The sequence below is a fragment of the Sminthopsis crassicaudata genome, chromosome 6 (assembly GCF_048593235.1).
Source record: "Sminthopsis crassicaudata isolate SCR6 chromosome 6, ASM4859323v1, whole genome shotgun sequence".
Lineage (NCBI taxonomy): Eukaryota > Metazoa > Chordata > Mammalia > Dasyuromorphia > Dasyuridae > Sminthopsis > Sminthopsis crassicaudata.
In genome coordinates, this window is record NC_133622.1 from 15881628 (window position 1) to 15905361 (window position 23734).

General features: G+C 42.4%; 1 protein-coding gene across 6 annotated transcripts in view; it reads right to left on the reverse strand.

The window, feature by feature from the left end:
* CCDC149 (coiled-coil domain containing 149) overlaps positions 1-23734 on the reverse strand; it is a 171471-nt gene that overhangs the window by 44995 nt on the left and 102742 nt on the right. For 5 of the 6 annotated variants that reach the window (XM_074275256.1, XM_074275254.1, XM_074275255.1 and 2 more), the window contains exons 4-8: positions 20375-20482; positions 8051-8167; positions 7075-7247; positions 4870-4942; positions 999-1092 (exon numbers count right to left, since the gene is read on the reverse strand). In XM_074275256.1, the coding sequence (XP_074131357.1) occupies positions 999-1092; positions 4870-4942; positions 7075-7247; positions 8051-8167; positions 20375-20482 (565 nt within the window). The remainder of the gene's footprint in view (positions 1-998; positions 1093-4869; positions 4943-7074; positions 7248-8050; positions 8168-20374; positions 20483-23734) is intronic. The other variant, XM_074275257.1, reaches the window with a different exon arrangement.

Genomic DNA, 23734 nt, shown 5'->3' on the forward strand with positions numbered 1-23734 from the left:
ACTTGACTGGGCCATTTTACAGCTAAAATGAATCAGATCTGAACTGAGGGCCTCTGGGTTACAAGGCACTTGCCACTCAGCCCCCTGCATCGTCACCATTACCATTCCTAGTGCTGACTGCCCTTCATTCTCAAGAAGGGCCTGAGGCACCGGGGAGGAATGCCGTGACACGCAAGTGAACAGGATTTAGGGGAGGGAGGCTGCCTCAGTTTCCCCTCCAGAGCCCTACCGGCCCAGTGGCCAGATACAGATCAGGACAACTGGAGACGGCCTGGACGACTGTTACTGAGATGCCGAAGGGATGATGGAAGGCTACAAATGGCTGCCCTGGGCAGCCCTTTTCATAGTGGCTAGAAACTGGAAGATGAATGGATGTCCATCCATTGGAGAATGGTTGGGTAAATTATGGTATATGAAGGTTATAGAATATTATTGTTCAGTAAGAAATGACCATCAGGAGAAATACAGAGAGGCCTGGAGAGACTTACATCAACTGATGCTGAGTGAAATGAGCAGAACTGGGAGATCATTATACACTTCAACAACAATACTGTATGAGGATGTATGCTGATGGAAGTGGATTTCTTCAACATAGAGAAGAACTAATCCAATTCCAATTGATCAATGATGGACAGAACCAGCTACATCCAGAAAAGGAACACTGGGAAATGAGTGTAAACTGTTATTTTTACCTTCTGAATCCAATTCTTCCTGTGCAACAAGAAATTCGGTTCTACACACATATATTGTAGCTAGAATATATTATAATATATTTAACATGTATAAGACTGCCTGCCATCTGAGGGAGGGGGTTGGGGGAGGAAGGGAAAAAATCTAAACAGAAGTAAGTGCAAGGGATAATGTTGTAAAAAATTACCCATGCATATGTACTGTCAAAAAATGTTATAATTATAAAATAAAATAAAATAAAATAAAAAAAAGAAGGAAAAAAAAAAACAAATGGCTGCCCTGGGAGACTTCCAGGCCCTCGCACCCACCTTGCTTGGCAGACAGGACTCCCGTCAGGGCGCTGCTGCTGTTGTGGCTGGACCTGCTCTGGCCTTTGGAGTTTTTCCGCCTCTCGAGGGCATTCTGGGGAAACATTGGAAAAGAAGGTTCATTCATCAGAAAAGCTGGGGCTCCAGTGGAAGCCCCTCGCCATCCGAGCTGACAGGGGGCTTGTTCCATGGGCCAGTTCCAGGACGGGATTAGTGACTTTATGCTCCCAACAGGCCTCAAAGTGGCTCCCAAATTCTCCGAGCCCACAGTCACCTTCAGCTTAACTGGGGGAGGGAGGAGAGCAAGAGGGAGAACAGCCCAATGGTGCTCACCACGAACTGCCATTGCTTAATTTTTTCCATCTGCCGTGCTCCATTAGCTTCCAAAGGAAATGAGATCACGTGGAGGCTGAGGGGGCGTGAAGGTGTTTGTGAGGGTCAGAGATTAGAGGATTAATAGGGATAAATTTGGGGCAAAATCTAGTTCAGACCCTGTGGGCTGAGCCTCGTGAGGGAGTGTGCAAGAGAGAAAAATGGACCAACTGAATAACTGGGCAGGGCTGCGGATGCTGCCCCGGCCCCTTACAGCACCAGGTGACCCATTTCACTCCTCAATTTTCCAATCTATAAAGTGGGGATAATGGCACCTGTAATATCTAGGGTTGCTGGGAAGAAGCAGCGAGTTTCTGAGACCTTAATAGCACTCTAAGCTAAAACACACAAGAGTTTAAAGGACAGAACTTATTTTATCACAGGATAAATGTCATTGTCAAAGCTTGGCTCTTAAAGCTTAAAGTTGCACTAAGATTTGGGGGACATCTTTGTCAATGTTAGTCAATAGTATGTTATTGCAAAGCTGAGTCACGGAATCGGCAAGGCAGAACATTAAGCCCGATTCAAGTTCAAAGTCAGGAGTTCAATACGTGGAAACGTGCCAGATCCAGGGATCAGGGAGAAAAACTAGACCTGCCAATCAAGTAAAGCAGCTATTAAGAATCTAATATATGCCGGATACTCTGGGAGGATTTAGAGATAGAGTCGTGTCCCTTCCTCAGGATCTCATTTGGGAATTTTCTTGACAGAGATACCGGAATGGTTTTTGACATTTCCTTCCTCTCTGATTTTACAGCTGAGGAAACTGAGGCAAGCAGGGTTAAGTGACTTGCCCAGAGTCTGAGCCTGGATTTGGCTCAGGTCTTCCTGATTCCAGACCCGCACTCTGTAGCTGCTGGAGGTTAAGTAGTCCCCCTCACTCACTGAGGGTCTGAGGCCCTTGGTTAGCTTGAATTTGGCTTAGCCCATCTGTTGAGATGGATTCCCAGAGTTCATTCTAAGGCTTCTTGGGGCCATAGGTGAGAATTAAATGCTAAATGTCAGATATAAATAAATAAATAAATAAATAAATAAATAAATATATATATATATATATATATATATATATATATATATATATATATATATATATATATATATATATACACACACACAAACACATACAAATACATATATACACCCACACGTATATGTATATATATATATATATATATATATATATATATATAATTATTTGCTGTCTAGGGAAAGGAGTGGATTATATATATATATATATATATATATATATATATATATATATATATATATATGGGATTCTTTGTTGTCTAAGTGAGGGGGTGGAGAGAAGGGAAGGAGAAAAAAATGTGGAACACAAGGTTTTGCAAGGGTGAATGCTGAACATTATCTATGCATAGGTTTTGAAAATAAAAAGCTTTGATAAAAAATAAAAGAGAGAGAACTGCGTGCTAAATGGATGGGCAACCCTGCTAGCCCTCACCCCAGAGGGGCCGGTCCTCCCTGTGTCTGGGGCTTCATACAAAGACAAACCAAAAGACAAAAAAGCCAGTCCCCAGCCTTAAGGAGTCTCCATTCCAATCTGAAAGGCTAGATGAGATTTCCAGGGAAAGAATAGAGAGGGAGGGAAAAGACAGACAGATGGACGTTTTGAGAAGAGCGAGAAATAAAGCAGAGAGAGAAGTCAGGAAGTGGGGAACAAAGCAGGGGCCGAGGCACGGGAAGAAGGGGGAGGAGGTGAAATCCGGTATTTCAGGTGGCTGAGAACAAGACATCTCTGAGAGCAGAAAGTCTGCGTGGGGATGCATATGGATTTCATTACGTATAAATTATACATGTTTAAAAGAAATCTACATCTCTGCCTGGATTCTTGCGGGACACGGAAACTCTGCCCCGACAAAGCCTCGAGCCATAGCAGGGCTGCTGGAGATGTCTGGGAGGAAAGTGAATGTCAAGAGCTGGGAAAATGGGGCGGCTCTCTCACGGGTGCAGCACAGGAGCAGAGGAGGTCCCTCGGGGACAGAAATCAATCCATTTTCAATGTGGAGAAACCCAGGAGGGCTTTCTAATTATAAAACCTACAACTAACATCTGCAGAATAAGATATTATCAAACTAGATAGTTCTGGAATTAGGAAGTATGAAAGCAAGAAGAATCCTGACATCGTGCCCTGTTAGCGGGCCGTCTGGCTCCAGGTCACAGCATCTCAGCCTCGGCTTTTCCCGCCGTGTGGGGACCTGGAGTCTCCTGGGGGTTTTCGGAGCCAGTATCGGCAGAGGACTGAACACCCCGGGGAGCCTTTGGGCTCCTTGAGTAATAATAGGACACTGTCATATTGTGGCTGTCTCCAAGAATGTTATCCCTAATGAGGAGATACACAAAGAGCCACAGAAGAAAAGATATTTGGGATTTGTTTTATATGAAATATTAATTTTAAAGGAAAAATGATATTCTGATAGAAGGATGAGTCTTAAAGTTCACGAGACCCGGTTCTCCATCTCACCTCTGGGTAATCGTGGGCAGTAATCACCTCTGAGTGCCCATAAGATTCACACTTACAGAGGAGATGCTGACCTTCATCATGGTGGAGTTTCTACATGGAGGATTTCCCTTTCCAAGGACATCACAGACCCAGGATCCTCTCCTCTCCTGCTGCCCCCACTCCAAGTACAGCACTTAAAGAAAGCCCCTTCTCTGAGGCATTGGGCTTAAGAGCCTGGAAGAAATGAGCTCACAACCAGCCTTAGCCATTTACTGGTGACCCTGGACAAGCCACTTAACCTGTCAGCCTCAGTTTCCTCATGTGTAAAATGGGATAATGATAGTGTCTATTCCTCAGAGTTGTGAGGATTAAATGAGATCCTATTTGTAAAGCACTATGCAACCCTTAAAATGATCTATAAATGTTGTTGTTATAGTAGTAGAAGAAAAAGGAAGAAGACAGAAGAACAGGAGGAAGAGGATGAGGAAAAGGAAGGAGAAGAGGAAGAGGAAGAAGAAGAAAGTAGTAGTAGTAGTAGTAGTAGTAGTAGTAGTAGTAGTAGTAGTAGTAGTAGTAGTAGTGGTGGTGGTGGTAGTGGTAATTTTGATTTTGCAATAGGAAATGGGAAACCCAGCTAATACTACTAAAGGAAGTAAAAGGAGATGGGGAAGCAGAACTTAAACCCATTTTACAGATGGGGAAAACTGAAGCAGCTACCCCTACTCTCCAGAGGGGACAAGAGTGGGCAGTGCTTTACAGGATCACAGAGAACCCGAAGTACTAGCTCTAATTTCTAAACAAGTAATATCTTTAACAGTGCAGAGAGTTTCCAAAGCACTTAGAGTTTCCAGGTCAGTGAAATCACAGGTCCAAAAAAAAGGATCTTTCTTTTAAGAAAAAAAAAGTTATCACAATGAAGTTTTTATTGAAATGTATGCATGGGAATAAGAATGGAAGACTTCTTTTTGTACAGGATGACTTCGAACTGAAAGGAAGTGAGTGACAGTAATTCATGAGCACCAATATTATTATTTCCTTTACCTTATATTTGGCAATATTAGATTTAAGTAGGCTGACCTCTTCGTGAAGCTGCTTTAATCTCTCTTGGAGGTATCTAAGAGGAAAAAAATGGAATAAGAACATAAGTACGTGTGAAACAAAAAGCTCCATTCTTTATAATTCTCTTATCTAATCTCAAAGTAACCACTAGTCTACTTGCTTACCAGATTCTAATTTCTATGTCCCCCTATGTAAATAACTCATTTTTCAACTAGCTCAAGTCCTAGGGCCTGTGGTTTATTGAACCAGCACCAGGATGATACTTGACACATGATAGGAGCTTTAAAAGTATTAGTGGAATGAATGATGCGCAACTGAGAATAGAAAGGGAGAAGAAACAATGCAGGATCATGGATGGAGAGCTAGTTCCAGTTCAGCTCCTCATTTTACAGACGGAGAAAATGAAAACCAGGGAAATTGAGTCAGGTCAACAAGCATTTATGAAGCCCATATTAGGCACTAGGCACTGGGCTAAGTGCTGCGAATGCAAAGAAAAGTTCAATAGTCCCTGCTCTGGAGGAGTTTGTAGCCTAAGGAGGGAGACAGCAAAAAACAAGATAAAGTAGAAATAATAGCAGAGGGAAGGCACAGGAATAAGGGGGATCTGGAAAGGCTTCTCTCTAGCTGGGACTAGAAGGAAACCAGGGGAGGAGGAGACAGAGGGGACCAGGGGGGAGGAGACAGAGGGGACCAGGGGGGAGGAGACAGAGGGGACCAGGGGGGAGGAGACAGAGGGGACCAGGGGGGAGGAGACAGAGGGGACCAGGGGGGAGGAGACGGAGGGGACCAGGGGGGAGGAGACGGAGGGGACCAGGGAGAGCATTCCAGCCATGAGGGAGAGCCAGACAAAACACAATGAGTCCAGACAGAGAATGTCTTGTGTGAAGAACTGCAAGAAGACCAAAGGCGCTGGATGGGAGAGTAAGTGGAACAGAGGAAGGGGGGACCAGACTGGGAAAGGCCGAAGGGGAAAGGTTATGGAGGCTCTTAAGAACCAATTAGAAAATTTGATCCCGCTGGTGCAGTAGATGGAGCCCTGGCCCCGGAGTCAGGAACATAAGTTCAAATCTGACCTCTGACACTTCTTGCAAAATCACTTCACCCCAGTCACCTCAGTTTCCTCATCTGAAAATGAGCTGGAGAAAGCCATGGCAAACCATGCTAGTATCTCTGCCAAGAAAACTCCAAATGCGGTCCTTTAGAGCCAGACGTGACTGAAGTAACTGGACAAAGAGTTCATGGGGGCCAGGGCTTCCCAGTCTGACCCATATGTAGATAGCTGAGGGGAGAACGGGTTGATGTAGGAGGAGACTTGAGGGAGGGAGGCAGGCAGAAGGTTATGGCAGGACTCTAAGGCTGAGGGGATAAAGGTAGCCGCCATGTTGGAGGAGAGAAGGAGCCATGAACAGGTTAAGCGATCTGTGGGGGGGATTTGAATCCAGGTCCCGAGTCCAGAGCCAAAGGACCTTTCTAACACACTCTGCTTTCTGTCTTTGGGACGCCCTCTTTTTCCATTCAGTAACACAAACATTCAAAGAGGAAATTCATCCGAGTGACCTTTATGAAAGTGGTTGTCATGGAGGTCAAGCGGGCCCCAAGGCCCAGAGCACTTTCACAGAGGCCTTACCTGGAGCTCACCTGAGGGAGAGCAGCCCTTTTTCCTCCCAGTTCTCATTAAGAGGATTCCGCTGGGGAGAAAGAGAGGGAAGGCGAGCCACCAATGGGAGCCCTCCGTCCTCCTCTGGCTCACACCGAGTCGCCTCAGGGAAAGTAAATGGCTCTGGGAATTTGCCAACTGCTTTCCCTTTTTCCTTCCAGGTTGTAATAACAAGGAGCTTTCACTTTCAACCGCCCCCGTGCTCGGTTATGGGATTTTATTTTTCCCTTCCCTTTAAACTCTCTCTACCTTCCCCACTGCTATAACCATAACATAGTTAGGGCTGGAAACTCATTTCAGACTTCAGCCTGGAGCAGGGACAGAGGGCCGGCCTGGAGTCGGGAAGACCATTCTCCAGCGAGCTGGGTGACCCTGGCCAAGTCACTTCGGTATCTGTAAAACGGGGAGCATGGAGGGGAGCATCTACCTCCGGGAGGGTCGAATGAGACACTAGTGAAGCTCCTAGCAAGCGCCACAGAAACCTTAGCTACTCTGCCGGACATCAGATGCCCCCGAGCCCCGGTACTCGCCGGTTCTCCATGCAGAGGGCGTCCACGTCGATGATGCGGTTTTCGTGCCCGCCCAGGATGTGATTGAGCTCTTGGTTGAGCCTGTCCACTTTGTCCTGGTAGGAAGAACGCTCCTCTTTGATGTCCTGCAGCTCATCCACGGAGGCCTGGAGGTCATGTTCCAGGGATTCAATCTGCAAAGAAAAGCCAACGGCCTGAGCGGGGAGAGCCTTCTCGCTGACTTTCTGGCCACCGGGGACAATGACATTTAGGGAACTTGTGAACCAGTGTGCGATGGGCAAGGGCTCGGACCCCCACGGCCCTACCGGTGCCCTGGGCTCAAGGAGGGGAACCAGGCCAGGAGGAGGGGAAAGAAGGCACCCTGCCAGCTAGCATTAGCAGAGCGGAGAGGGAGGGAAATCCAAGAGTCCCAGCGTGGCAGCATCAGCCAGAGCTCTGCAAACAAGACTGCTCCCCCCTTTTTTTCAGCTGCTCCAGATCCAGCAATCTCGTTCTTCTCTTCAAAACCAATTAGTCAGGAAGGAAAATGAAGTCTAGGGTCCCATGGCGGTTCCATAACTAGGGCCCTCCGCCCGCTGAGACTTAGTGGAAGGTGCCTCGCTCAGCATTTTCGCCCAAACTTGCAAATTTAAGCTGGTTTGTCACATTTTATTTCCTCCCTGAGCAGTCCCGGGAGGGAAAGTTGCCAGTTGTGTTTATAACAATAGTACGGGCAAAGTCTACTGCAAGTAATTAGTGATCGGTAATTCCTGTATCAGACAACAGACCTGCTGGAAACTGGAGATGGAAGCCTCTGTTGGCGAGGCGGGAAGGGAGCAGAGTGGCAAGGGTGAGACAGAAAAGTTAAATCGCCCCCACTCCCCATCATTTACGACTTGGGACACATAGCACCAGGTTCTAAGGGACAATGGAGCATTGGGCTTTGCTTTCTGTCTGCCAAGATCGGACACATCCCCCACCACCTAGTCATGATTACTTGTTCCCGAGCTCTCTCCAGCTGCTGAACCAGGTCTTCCCGTTCATGGGCTGCAAAATGGCGGGCCCCGATTTCTTCATCGCCTAGTCTCTGTTTTGCTATCGTCATCCTCAGGAGCTGTGGTTCCCAATGGTGGAAAGAGAGAGAGAGAGAAAGAAAGAAAAATTGAACGTATTCAAATGAGAAGATCATCAACACCAAAGCAGACACTCTAGGAGGCGTGCTCCATTGCACTCTGAATAAGATCACTAAGGTGTCCAGACAGTGAAAGACCTCTCCTTCCTCTCACGGAGAGGTAGAGAGACTACTAGGGTAGAATGCTCTGCTCACTGGCACTACGTCTTTTTATCAAACAGTTTTCTTTGTCACAAGGCACGATTTCATGGGGAAGGGTGAGTGAGAGAGGAAAGAGCTGTTTAATAAACTACCATAATGTACAACAAAAAGCACCAGCAAAACGTTTCTTTAAATGCACTTTGGAAAGTGCCAGGAAGTTTTATAAAAATAGAGAAGTAAAACAAAAGAAATCTTTAATCCTCTAAAAAAGAAGTCAGTGATTGGGACAAAGAGAAAACCAAGTCTAGTGACCTTGAAAATCAATCTTTCTGAGCCTCAGTTTTCTCATCTGTCACGTTTCTGGGACCGTCAAGTGTCAAAAAGAGTTGGCAAGGCATCCCTTTCCCAAAACGCCAATCTCTTAACACAGATTGATTCTTGAAGCATCGTGATTTCTCTGCTTAATCAGTAGGGGAGATTCCTAGGGAAGAGGACTTGGGAATGTGATGGGTACGGTCAAAAAAATGTCAAATAAGTTATTACACATCCCCCCCTCAACAGAGATGAAATTGAAGCAGCTTCAATAACACTCTAAATAACTGCCAATTGGGGAAAGAGTTCTCCTCATTTTTACGATTTTAATATTTCCTTTTTTATTATTGTAATCTTACTTATACTCTAAACAAATAAGCAAACAAATAGGGAGTAAAATCCCCAAATAAAACATACAGATCTGAAATATTTGCATTTTGATTACAAAAAATAACAATAATATAAATTTTTAACCAACTACCAATGCCTCTTCATTTTCATGGAGGCATTTTATTTGCCTCTCTCCATTAGCTGGGTTTTACTGTTTCATACTGCTGGACTGTGACACCGAAGCACAAATAAGTTTGATCCAAACCCAGTAAAAGGCAGTGGAGTTTGGGAAAGCCAAAACATTGCAATTTGTTTGCTAGAGGTCAAGGCTCAAAGCTAAAGCCCGGAGGAAGCTGAAAGCTGCTGCCTATTCCGTGAAGCCGTAGCAAATACCCTCTGTGAATTCTAAAAATGCTTTATGTAAAGGCACTGCAATGTTTTATTATAAGCTTACATGCCTGGGATTTTTAAATATTCCTTTTCTATCTTTTCAAGCTCAACTTCCTGTGTTTGTTACCTGCAATTTCCCTACTTCCTTCATACATACATGTATGCATATGCATATATATGTATATATATATTTATATTTGTGTGTGTGTGTGTGTGTGTGTGTGTGTGTGTGTGTGTGTGTGTGTGTAGGATAGAAACTTATTTGTTTACTTGAGAAGACAAAGAAAACTGGTTTTTCCTAAAAGCTTTTCTTCTTCTTCTCAAAGGGATCTTGCTTTAGGGGCCACAAGATGCTTCCCTTTAAAATCATTGAGCAGATTATATATAGCCAATATTGAACATGAGAATAAGCCTCCCACAAATCCAAATAGGTAATGCCCAAGCTACTGACTAAAAGGTGGCTAAAGGTAGGAGCACACTTCTGAATTGGGGACTTCATCTCTCTTTTTCTGTTGCAAACAAAGGTAGAGCAGTTATTAAATATTTACTACATGCTAGGCTCCATGTGAAACACTGGGAATTCAAATAGAAATAAGCAAGGCCGTTCCCACTCTTAACGAATTTTTTTGATTCTTCATTTGTTTCAGTTGTGTCCAACTCTACTTGATCCCATTTTGGGTTTCCTTAATCGAGACACTAAAGTGGTTTGCCATTTCCTTCTCCAGCTCATTTTTACAGATGAGGAAATTGAGGCAAATGGAGGTTAAATGACTTGGCCAGGACCACACAGCTAGTAAGTGTGATTTGAACTCAGGAAGTTTGATTCTCTAACCATAGCTTATATTATAACGAAAGTGCACAATGTCTTCAAGGTGAGACAGAAAAATAAGGAGAAGGCAGAGATGATGGCCAGGAAATGGCATGGAGGCCTAGTTCTGGGCAAACTTAGCAGAGGAATCCACGGTTTTAGTGGGAGGGAGGCACAAGGATGATAGCTGGGAATGTAGACAGCCTGGCACAGAGCCTGGTTCCCAGCAAAGTGGTACAAGAGGAATTCATCAGGAGGCTTTGTCTTTAGGATTGATTTGGCAACTTCATATGCTAAGATGGAAGAATGATTTCTCTCATGTTTGAATTAGTACTAAAAAAAAAAAGTATTATTTAGTCAGCTCATTGAATGTTTGCTTCTAGCCTGGGGTAGAACATCAGCACAGTAAATATGTGTTTCTTGCACACAGCTATGGAAGACTCGTGGATTTGATGGTGTGAGGACCCAAGCCCTTGTGGGTAACAGCCTTCAGAAAATGAGTAGAATTTAGCTGACCTGATTCTCAAATAGGGGACACAAAGTCTGCTGCTGAGCCCATGCTCAAAACCTGTTCAGTTGGGTAGGAGGCACCAGGGCTTATCATCTTCAAAACAGAGTCTCTTTCACTTAAAAGGAGGGCTTAGTAAGACTTTAGTGAAAGTGAATGGAGAAACATAGAAGGAAGGATTCAGAGCATCTAGGACCCATATCTGATCAAGGATTGCCTCAACAGCATATAGGATGAGTGGGGAGCTGACCTCTGCTTAAAGACCACAAGTAATGGGGAACCCATTACCGCCGATGTGGTCTTTCCTGCTTTTGGAAAACCTTAACTGTTGGGGAATTTCTCCCTATGTTAAACCTAGATTTAGATCTTTTCAGATTTCAGTCTAGACTCTGCCCTCTGAGTTCAAACAGAAGAAATCTAATTCCTCTCTAACAAAGCCCTTCAAATACCCGAACACAGATATTATGTCTTCTCAGTCTTTCCTTCCCCATGACTAAAAGCCTCAGCTCCTTCCAACAAGCCTCACAGGGGCAGCTTGGTAGAGGAGACACACTGCTAGATTTCAGTCAGAAAGATCTGTGTTCAAATCCCAGCTCTGCCTCATAACCTTGGACAAGTCCTCTGGGCTTCCTCACTTATAAAATGAAAGGACTGGAAGAGATGAGCTCTAGCATCCTTTCCAGATGTGGACAGATGATGCTATTCATCTGTGACTCTTAACGGCCTCCTTTGTATGCTCTTCAGCTTATCCTCAAGCCCAGAAGTGAACAGCTGCATTCTAGGCAGCGACTAATCAGGATAAAATAAGGCGGAACACTCCCAAGCCCTGGACACGCAGATTCTTTTCATTTAACCTAAGACTGCTGTCAGGTAACATGCTTTGCTCAGATTGAACTTGCAAGTCATTAAAAAACAAAAAGTAAACTTATGGCAGATGAAAGGATATTCAGCCATGTTTACATATTGTATACCTGAGAAATTTCTTTACGTTTATTAAATTTCACCTTAAATTTGGTTCGGTGGTCTAGTTATTGCCATCTTGTGTCTGTCATCCAACATGATAGCTCTTTCTTCCACTTTCATATCATCTGCAAAGCCATCTCTACCTTTCTCAAATCATTGATAAAAATATTGAATAGCTCCCGCAGGCCACGAAAGACCTCCTTCCAAATTGACTGTTCTTTGGGTCAAGACACTGGACCAGTTTTAAATATAACATATACAAATGGATACACACATATACATATATGTATATGTGTGTATGTATGTCACAAAATATACACACGAGCTCTGTGTCTTTTTGATAGACTGGTGCACTGTATGATAAAATATGCCAGAGTACCACTGAACCAGCCATACCTTTGGAAAAGCACAGAGCTTCCTCCGACTATGTGAAAAGCCAAACTGGCAGCCTGGACTTTAAATAATAACATGTTCCTCTAATTTCAACTGTGTTTGAAATATGCTTCATTGAACACTTAATTTAGATTCAGACACTTATGTTTGCTTAATGCCAATTAATTATTAAACATGTTTATTGAAGTATCACAGCCATGTAAGGGAGCCATCTTTCATGTACTTGTATGGCTGTTAAGCCTTGATAAATACGTTAACAATCATTTGTTGTTTAATGTGAGAGCAATATTGGCTATTAAAACTCAAGTACTGACTATTTAAAATACTTATTTTAAGAGTGAGGGCCAAGTAAGTCATAGTCACATTATTAGTTGGGTGGGAAACATGAGTCGGGGATTAGATAATGTCCACAAAACAGGTTAGGTCAGGCAAAAAGCCCATATTGCCAGGGTATGGGCATTGCCAGGGTAAGATACCACCTCATTCATATTCTTGGCAGCCCATGATTCAACTTCCCATGGAAAATAAATGAAAAAAGTGCTTATTACATCTATAGCTTATTTGAGCAAATGTCCACCTTCCCTTGCTGTGTGTGTGTTGTGTGTGTGTGTGTATGTGTGTGTGTATGTGTGTGTGTATGTGTGTGTGTGTGTGTTCCAAACTTTCCTTTATAAGCAACTGAGGTTAGAGAAAGTAGCAATCATATATTCACCTTTCTCATAATATCAGCCTTATTGGTACAGTGCAAGCAGTACTATTTTTAAACGCCTATCAAAAAAAAATCTTTTTAACCTAAAATCTAAAAATTGGTTCAACACATTTGAAATGAGTAACTCCTATATGCAAGCCATTGTGTTACATTGTGGGAAAACAAAGATTAAGTAGCATAGATGGTGCTTTTAATTAGTTTACAATATAGTAGAATCTGGGCAGCCAAAGACATACATAAATTACCCAGAGTCCTCCTTAGTCGGATACTTCTAGATAGCGTTCTCAAGTTATAGGTATTTTGTTGGTCAGAATCCTCCCCAAAATAACGATTTGGCCAGCACAGAGGTGGAAGGGAGGGGTAATGGTTATCCACGATGTTCAGAGCAGATTTCGTGAAGGAGGAGGCTGGACCTCAACAGCTGAGATGTTGGAGGTACCAGGGACAGCACTCAGCCCAATAGAGACAAGAAGAGAGCATCCATTCAGGGAGCTGGCTAGTAGCCCGGTTAGACTAGAACAGAGTATTGGTGTGGGGGAAGTGCACAAATTAAGCTGGAAAAATAGATGGGAGCTTTGAGCACCCCAATTAGAATCAGAATTGGTATAGAGCAGTTGGTAAAAAGATGCCCAAAGACAAGGTCAACCAAGATCTGGCTCATTACAGCAAGACAGTTCCCTGTTGTAGGGACCTGCATGGTGACCACTGGGCTCTTCCAAGTGTCCCATTTCACAGACATGCTAGTGATTGATCATAAATGTTTCGAATGAATCCTGGGTGGGAAGGCGATGGTGATGATGATGATCACAAGGTCTGAAAAGTGCTTTACATACGCTATCTCATTTGGTCCTCACAGCAACACTAGAAGATTGGTGCCATGAGTATCCCCATTTTACAGATGAGGAAATTTAGGCTACGCTACTCACCCAGAGTCACACAGTTAAAAGTGTGAACCACAATTGGAATTCAGCTTTCAGGGACTCCCAGACCAGCCCTTCTAAGCTGCTTGGAGCACTTATGGCCCAGTGAAAAGGCACTGTGTGGGGCAGCCAGGTGGCGCAGTGGATAGAGCACCAGCCTTGAAGTCAGGAGGACCCGAGTTCAAGTCTGGTCTCGGACACTTAACACTTCTTAGCTGTGTGACCCTGGGCAAGTCACTTAACCCCAATTGCCTAAAAAAAAATAAATAAAAAAAAAAAAAAAGAAAGAAAGAAAAGGCACTGTGATTGGGTATTTTGATAAGTGCTTGGATCCAGTGCAAAGTACAGTGCCCTAGGGATGAGGACACTTGAATTCTAGGGCTGCCTCTGTCACTGACATAGTGGGCACGGAATTTGGCTTCTTGGGAGCCTCAGTTTCCAAATCTGTCAATTGGCCTGACCCACAGAACCTTGTGACAATTACATTAACTAAAAAAATGGAAAAGTGCTTCATATGAAGTTGAAAGTACTCCACCAATCACTTTTATTGAGGTCTTATTACTATTAACATAACTATTATTAGACCTGCCTTACCTATTTCCCAGGGGAGTTGTGTGGATTTAATGAGATAATGTGTGTGAAAGTGCTTGATGAAAGAGAAAGCTCCATATAAATGTGAGGAATTCTCATTAATGCCCAGAACCCAGGTATCTGTCCTCTCCTCCTGGTCCTGCTCCTAGCAGCACCTGTCTGCGGCTGTTACAACAGTATGTCCAGCCTTGGAAAGGCCTCAGGAGACGTCCATCCGTGTGGGATGCTGGGCTCGGCGAGTCTCACAGGGCTCTACCATCCCTACCAGTTCCTTCCTTTGTCACTCTTCTCTGGATTCTTGCCAGTTCCCTTTTAAAAATGTGGACACTGCCATAGCTGATTTAAAAAGGGGTCGCCAACAGCCAACGCCTCTGGGCAGAAGAAAATCTAAATTCTTAGACACTCGTGACATCCCAGTTGGAATTTTAAAAGGTAGAATTGTCCACTTAAAATCAAATCAATAGAATTTTAATTTACATCAAAGCCACGTTCACTCTGTCTCCCTTAACTTCTTCCCATGACCTCTTTTCTCCCCTCACCTACCCATGCTCCAATCAAATGTACTCTTTTGTTTTACTGAAGTACATTCAAATATTAGATGCATATGAGCACGTATTACTCTCATATTTCCTTATTTTTAAGTGGACAATTTGAGGGTTGCCTTATTTATAGTGATGTTTTACATTTTCATTTTTTAATTTAAAAAATTGCATGTTTTTTTTTTCAGGAAAAAAAAAACCCAACTCTATTTGAGTCAACCCTCCATCAGAAAATGGGATTTTTCAAAAGGATTATAGAAAGAAGAATCAGGCTGATACCACAATGTTAGAGTCAATATTCACATCTTTCAGGATGAGGTTAACAAAGCTGTACAATCATTTACAATCTCTTTTTAACAATTTCATCTTGCTTACTAATTTTCTTCTTATACTCTTGTTCAAATATTTGAGTGGTTGTACTTGTCAATGGAACATGAAACAAGATTCACATTAAAAATATGTAGTTTTGCCTCTAGGTTACATTGGAAATAATGCTGACAATGGAGCAGGGAGACCTGGGAATTCCAACTGCATTGCCTCCTATCTAAACAACTCTAGACAAGCTCCTCAGTCTCCTTGGGCTCCATTTTCCTCAGCAGGAAATGAGAAGATGGGGCTCAAAAGCTTCTGAGGTTCTTTTCGGCTTTAGATCTATGCTCCTATAATAAAAGATTCAAGAATCACAACATGCTGCAAGTGATGTTGGATGGAGGGGACATTTTATCCCTTAAATAGATCTTAAATATATCAACTGAATTCATCTGCGTCATGGTATAATAGAACACTCAAAGATATTTAACTAGTCAGGGATTTTGGACTGGCTAAATAGTTCTCAACTGATTCTGCATTGCCTGTGGCTCATGACCATATGTCCCTAGAGAAAAACGAGCTAGATAATGTAGGGTGGGGAGGGGAAGGTGGTCTTTTCATTGCCTATTGCAGCACTTTGTAATTAATTTATATGGTACCCTAAAGTGACCTCTATTTTCATCAAAGTGACTCTTTCAGGCTTCATGCAGGCTGGAAAACCTTAATTTCTTTTACAACTAATAGTGGAACTATTTACAAGGTACTCTCTGAATATAACCCCAGGGCCACTACAAACATTTACAGCTGAGTTCTATTTTAACAAACTATATTTTAATTAGTCAATTGTACTCCCATTGGGCCCCTGTTATTGGCTCTTGGTTTTTAGTTAATTGGTTTACTTTCTAAACCAATCAGAGAGCCACACGTCAATAAAGTGCCGCTCTACTATCACTTTACTGTGCCAACATTCGATAAAATCGGGACACTTAAAGACTGTCAGCTGGTGCAATATAAAACTCATTATTAAATGCAAAACACTATGTTTATGCATTATCACAACAGCTAAATTTAAATTCACAAAAGCTGGCAAAGGAAATCTTATATGACATTGTCAGGGGCTTAATGCTTACATTTTCTGTCTTTTGCAAAGGCGATATTGGATTATTGGTATTCTGCACCAAAAGGCCACAATCTTTAAAGAAAAAACAAACCAAAAAGAAATGACACCGGATAAACAACTCTGCGTTGTCTCTATCGACACATTAGTTGCCTCTCCTGGTATAGCTTATTAAGGGCATATTCTGTAAGGGAGACATTAAATGCACACACGGTTTCAGGAGCCCACATCCGAAGCAGCCAGACAGAGGAAAAAACCAGAGTGAAGTGATGAAGAAGTTGGTTTAGAGCTGTCAGTGCTCAGTTAGATACCAATTTCCCTGCTTCCCTCATGCTGATAACTACAGAGAACAACACTGTGCCTTCCAATTTCACTTAGAGTTTGGGTCAAGAAATTTAAATCAATAAAGAAAAATGAACCCTTTTAGATCCTTGGTGGACAACTTCATAGGTTCTCTCCTATTCCGAGATGGATATCTTCAGTATTCTACTACAGGGCAAAAAAATGGCAGAGCCTCATTCATCAAAAAAGCCAGAGACGGAGAATTCCTGCCTAGTGGGTCTCAAAGGAACGCCTGTGATCCTCTGCACCCCTAACTCCCTGTGGGTTTCATTCTCCCAAGGAATTTTCCATCACCTTAATTTTTAAATGGACTTAACATCCAGAATCTGTATTTCCCAAAATATATTTAAGGGTCATCAGTTAAAATGGCAATGCTGTGATTAAAAATCTGCTGTTTTGACCCCATAAAATAGCGTAGGAAGTCCTTTGGGTTCCATTAGCACTGGAAAATTATTTCCAACACTTTCCTGTTTCTTTCTGTGTCCCATTCTGCTTTTTACTCTATTGCCAGGGAGATTAGGAAGTCCCAAACCGGTCCTTCTCTCAGTGCATGGGCATTCTCCTAAATCTTGTCTCCTTCTACACCCCATCCCTTTATTCTCTCTTGTTCTTTCTTTTTTTTTTTTCATCCCTTTATTCTCAATAAAACCTGGGGGACTATAAAGTGCCAGACAAGTACCAATACTAGAACGTACCTATTATGTGCCATGGGCTCCTCCTGGGTCACTTCGGGAAGTTGGGCCTTTTGGCTTTTCACAAAATAGCTCCTTCTTTCTGAACAGCGCCCTTGGCAATTCACAGAAAAGTTTCCCCGTGGTGATTTGTGGAGGCTACAAATGTCCCCATTTGGCTGAGGAGTTAGCCTCCTGTTTCCTCATTAAGCTTTGAAGAGCATAACTTTCAAGGAAGAGGAGGCTACATAACTAGATTTCTGTTTAAATACCTCGTGGTGTGCAATAAGGATGGAAAAAAGAGGCCTCCGCATTAGTGCTGAACCCCAAATTCTTCTTGGAAGCTGGGCTGAGTTGGCGGCAGACAGTGTTCAGTCACGGGCAGCCCCCTAAGTTCCAAACCCCCATTCCCCTGAGAACTGCTTGTAAGTAAGCGAGGGGGGCCACAAATCTTTCAAGAGACTGTTTGGAGATGTTTTATGGCTTGTAGGGTTACAAGGCTCTAGCTGAACAAATGGAAAAATTAGTCTACCCTAAAATATCCAAGGCAAGTAATTTTCCGTCACCTTATTTTTCAAATGTACTTAACATCTAGAATCTGTGCTTCCCAAAATATAGATAAGGGTCGTCAGTTAAAATGGCAATGCTGAGATAAAAATCTGCCGTTTTAACAATCACCCATAAAATGATGCGGGAGGTCCTTTGGGTTCCATTGGGAATGGGGAACTATTTCCAACAACACTTGCCTTTAGTATCTTTGAGTTTAACTAGCTTGAACCATTCTATAAGTGGGCTCTTTTACCCTTTGACCTCCCTGGTTCATCATAAGAAGTCTGTTCAGTCCTGAGAAATTTCTCAAGGTCCCCAGGCTGGTTTCTTTATGTAGTTGGACTGGCCAGGGATTATGGAATTATATGTGTTCCTAAACTATGAAGAACTGGCTGATCCCCCCCCCCCAAAAAAAAAGACTTTTCTACTCCAATCCCCCCAAGGGGATATAAGGCAAGTTAAGTGAAGCACTGTTTAAACAGCTGGCTTATAACCTCAAGGGTGATCCGGCCTTTTATTGCTGTCCTACCTGAACCACCTTTCAATCCTGGGCTTCTGAATTCTGAGGGCATGCTGCTGCCCGGTACCAAGTGTCTAATTTTCTTATGTGAGGTTTAAAACCAAGGACTCAAGGGGAGCCTGTGACTCTCACGTCACGTGGAACTTAAAATAAAATCCAGACCTATCATTTTAGATGCAAATGAGAATCCAAAGAATCCTGGGGTCTAACGGTGTTTGATTTGGGGGAAGAGGAGGCAAGAACGGCACATGGATCTGCCGAAGATTAGAACATTCACGCTGTACCTTCGGGCAGGTTAATTGCTTCTCAATCCATGAACATGAGTCATGAAATTCTTACCCCGAGGTAAAAAATTTGATCAATGTAGCCAGAGAGCGAAAGGAAGATCTGAAGGGCAAGCAAATGTGAAAGCAGATCCTGCCTTTCATTATGCCCCCAAAACAAAGCCAGCGTCACCCCCAAATTCCTCAATCATACCTCTGTATGTGAGCCCATACCCAGATGGCCCACAGCTAGGGATGAATTAAAAAAAAAAGGGGTGAGGGGAAAGAAAGGGGAGGATAAAAGGAAAGGGGAGGCAGAAAATAATACACAGAAAAAGGTGGTTAAGAAGAAAAGAAAATTAAAAAGGGAAATAAAATGGAAAAGGAATACTGGCAAATGATGGCAAAAGAGAAGAATCACGACATTCAAATAAATTCAGTTAATATTCCTTGTCGGCTAGTGCTTTTGTTTTGTCCTCTACACATTTTCAAATCTCTGGAAAGCTCTGCTTTGTTATTAAGAATGACTTGCTCTTACTATTAAAGTAAATACTTATGTTAGCACAGAAGTAAATGATTTTTAAAAATGCATCCATCCCACACTCCAGGAGCTGCAAGTCCAGCTTTTTGTCCCTTATTATATATCTATGTATTTTAATTACAAAAGAGGCTTGTTTGGGTTTTTTTTTTTTTTATTTAGCCGATGCTGATATTTCCGTGTGTGTGTGTGTGTGTGTGTGTGTGTGTGTGTGTTTTTTTTTTTTTCCTCCTTCTCTCTCTTCCCTGAATTACAGCATAATATCGGGTTATCCTTTTATAACTAAGCCACAAAGTCATGTTTGATAACGGGCTTAGGGCAAAGAGATGGTGAGAAAAATGAAAGAGTTAAAAATGAAAAAGATTTCCCCAAAGGATGTCCTTGCCCAGATCTAGCCTCTGAAGCTAAGGATTCCAGCTACTTAAAGGGCCCGGATGCACAGCCTCGGATCTCCTCAGCGTGCCCCCAGTTAGGCCTCAGAAGCTTTATCTGGAAAGGAACTTGGTGCGCCTTGGTGAAATCTCTCCAAAAAAACTGTATGGACATGAACACAAAACACCAAGGGTTTAAACAATTGAAATTGAAGCTCCCCTGGCAAAGAGGGCTGTTATTTGGGGGTTCTGTCAGTCACTTTCTCACACACACACACACACACACACACACACACACACACACACAACCTTTCTCAATTTGTACTTTTGTGCACAGCTTTAGCGAGGACCATGAGTGCACAATTGAGTTTGGAGTTTATGAGTTCATATTTTATAATTAACGTTGCCAACAGGGGAGTTTGATTAATGCCGAGCCAGTGGATTTTGAGCAACGCTCCATACAAATTGCCAAATTTAGCAATAAAATAAATTGGTTATGTGAACATAATTAGTAGGATGTCTGCTTAAAATTCTAAGCTGAATGTGAATAATTCCGAATCATCTGAGCCACAAATCCATTATTTGCAAAGGGGGAGGGGGACAGAGGGAGAGGCCGACCAAGGACCGCGTTTGTGTTTTATTTCGCCCTCCACCACAATGCTGTTCTTTCACCACCAAGTCAAACATAATGAAACTTCCGAACTGGGCTGCGACAATATTTCTGAGCAACACAGAAGCACACGGGAAAAAGGGGAATGTAATAAAGATAAGAAATGCTAAACTGCGAATTTTCATTGCAAATGTAAAATCTATAAACAAATTTCCAACAAACACAGCGTTACATTTTTTGACGTGCTGAACATAAAACTCCAGCCCACAATCACATGGGGATGCTCTTACAGTACCTTATTGTCCCCCTGTATTTCTCCAAGTCTCTGCTGAAGTTCTTTAATTTCTTCTCCCAGATGTTTATTTCGGTCCCGAGAATCACTCAATAGTTGTGCAAGATTAGCCTGGAAGTATCAGCGCATTATGAAACACAATTGGAAAGAAAGAAGTGAATAAGCTCAAGGATTTATTATTTTTATGGATGTGGGCATCGAAAAACAGCAGGACTATACAAACACCATTAGAATAAATGCACATGGGAGAACCCAGAAGTAGAGAAGCCCAGCAAAAAATAAAAATAAAAAGAAGGAAAGTTACCAATCCTGCAGACAGAAAAGCAATGTGGAGCTGTAGGGCTTTGTTTTTTTAACCAATAAATAATATGGAGTAAATGGGAAAATTATACTCATTTTATAAAAGGATCTCATAGGTTGAATGAGAGAAAATAACAGTACCGTATTTGGACCAAGATGTTTGGAAGTTGAACCCCTGCAATCTAATATTATTTTAGATAATATTTATTATTATTGGAAAGAAGTAGTTCTAGTATCATTTAAATATGTATCTTGACACAAACCTTTTTTTTTTTTTTTAGCTCAAGAAATTATCATCACAGGAAGTGGATATCTTCAACATGAAGAAGATCCAACTCACTTCCAGCTGATCAATGATGGACAGAAACAACTACACCCAGAGAAGGAACACTGGGAAGTGAATGTAAACTGTTAGCACTACTGTCTGTATGCCCAGGTTACTTATACCGTCGGAATCTAATACTTAATGTGCAACAAGAAAATGGTATTTACACACATATATTGTATCTAGGTTTTATTGTAACACATGTAAAATGTATGGGATTGCCTGTCATGGGGGAAGGGAGTGGAGGGAGGGGGGGATAATTTGGAAAAATGAATACAAGGGATAATGTTTAAAAAAATTACTCATGCATATATACTGTCAAAAAAATTATAAATAAATAAAATTTAAAAAAAAAGGAATTATCATCACAGTTCTACTGGAAAATATTGGAACTACAAGAACGATAAGGTGACGGGACCATCCAGAAGCTAACATGGATCTGTTCGTTCTGGCGTTTGGCTTCCTTGCCCATCACTCCCTCTTTCCCCTGTTGCTAGAACAATCTTCCTCAAACACTGACTTCATTATACCACTCCTGCCTCAAGATCCTCCAATGGCTCCCTATTGATAGCAGATCAAATCTAAATGGTTCGGGCTAGCGTTCAGGGCCCCAGGAACCTGGGCTTGTCACAGCGTCGCTGAATGCTTTTTGCAATGATTTGGATAGCAGCTATTTTTACCAATATAACTGGATCATTACTCCTACTCTTTCTCAAGGCTAGATGTTCTTTTCATAATACTGCCACATGCTTATAGCTAGATGGTCCCCTTAGGAGTACTAGATAATAGATTGAGAGTTAGCAGGCACCTTACAGGTCCAGGAGTTCTTCACTTGGGGGTCCACAAACCCATGGAGTCTGTGAATAGATTTTGGGGGCCCATGAACTTGGAGGGGAAATAAATACATCTTTATCTTCACTAATGTCTAGCTGAAATTTAGCATTTCCTTCAGTTATTTAAAGGCATTATTCAGAAAAGGGCTCTCTCTCTCTCTCTCTCTCTCTCTCTCTCTCTCTCTCTCTCTCTCTCTCTCTCTCTCTCTCTCTCTCACACTCACACACACACACACACACACACAGAGTTAAAAATCCCTGATCTAACCCAGCTGCCTTCCTTTACAGATAAGGAACTTAAAACCCAGAGATGTTAGAATTATTCATGCAAGGACTCTATGTCAGTGAGTGACAGAGCCAGAATGTAAACCCTCAATCGAGTGCTTTTTCCATTATACCCCCTTTGTTGTGCTTGCTCGTTCCGTCGGCCCTGATTAGAATTTCCACCTCCTCTCTACCGACCAAAACTCAATACTCCCTTTAAGACCCAGCTCAAGATTTTTCCCTTCTCTGCTTTATGCATTGTACAATTTTGCTTCTAAGTAACTGCAACTTGCCTCTGTTCTATAATCATTTCTCTCTGCTCTCCCCCAAAAGACCATCAGTTTCTTGAAAATAGAAGCCACAGCACCCTTCCTTAGCACCCCTTCACCATGCCCTGTGCTGTGTATACAAGCATGGAAGAAAGTGAGGGAATGAATGGATGATTAGGAAGACCAGAGTATCTAAAATGGAACCAGTCGGCCCAGGCTCCACTCTTCTGAAGCTCCATTTCAAAAGCTTTCCCCAGACAAATACTCACGCCAGACACTAAGAATACCACCCTTCTGAGGAGAGAACAAAAGCAAGAGGCCGAGATTGAAACTAATGGTCCCAGGTCTCAGGAGGGACCTGGAATAGTAAAGTGCCGACATTTAAAGTCTGAATACAGCAGATAATAATGCCTGTGTCCTACCTATTTGTGAAGATTACTTGCTCAATGAACAGAGCACTATTGAGTTCTTTGGAATACAAAGTATTTTTAAAGGGCAGACAGAAATTGCCATCCACTTTTTATGTATAATATTTTCAATTAACTATTATTAAATAGGATCTCATTTTTTCAGTCCCATTTTAGCAAAGGGTTATGATACTAATAACTAGACTCAAATCATTTTGGTGAGTCTCATGAGATAGAAAGAAGAATGGTGGGAGCATGAGGAGGATTAACCCTCATTCTGCAGGTGGGAAAATAAGAAAGACGAGACAGAAGGGGGCCAGCCAACTGACTACTTGAAAAGTTGCTTCGGAAGCTGTTGCCCTTTGCCTGAAAGACAACTGAACTGATGATTCTGAGCACAAATTTGACAGTTGACTCTTAGACGTGGTTCTTTAATCACTCCTACAATCTATTTGGTATAAGGCCAAATGCCTTTGAGAACTGGTCATCTTCTCATCCAGTGCTTCTCTCCCTTTTCTGTTGATCAAATTTTAAAGGAGAAAAAACAGCACTACAGTAATAACCTCCAGTCCTCTTCCTCCAGTGCTCATTTGGATTCTCAATGACCGTGGCTTAGCATTCAGTGGTGCTCATTATCCCTCTCCTAGACCATCATGATAGGTTCCTTACTAGTGCCCCTGTGTCTAATTTCTCCTTATTCCAGTCCATACTTCACAGAGCTCCCAAAGTCATCTTTCTAGAGCAGTTTTGAAGATACCACTCTCTACTCAAAAATCTCCAGGGGTTGCCCATTATCTAGAGAATAAAATATCAACTCTTCAGGGTAGAATTTATGGTCTTCCACAACCACACTTCCAACTTCCCTTTCCAGTCTTCATTTATTGCTATTTGTGGGTTGATGTTCCAGTTTGTCTGGTCTACTCACTGTCCCTCTGCACAAGCTGCCCTCTCCTCTGGTATGACTT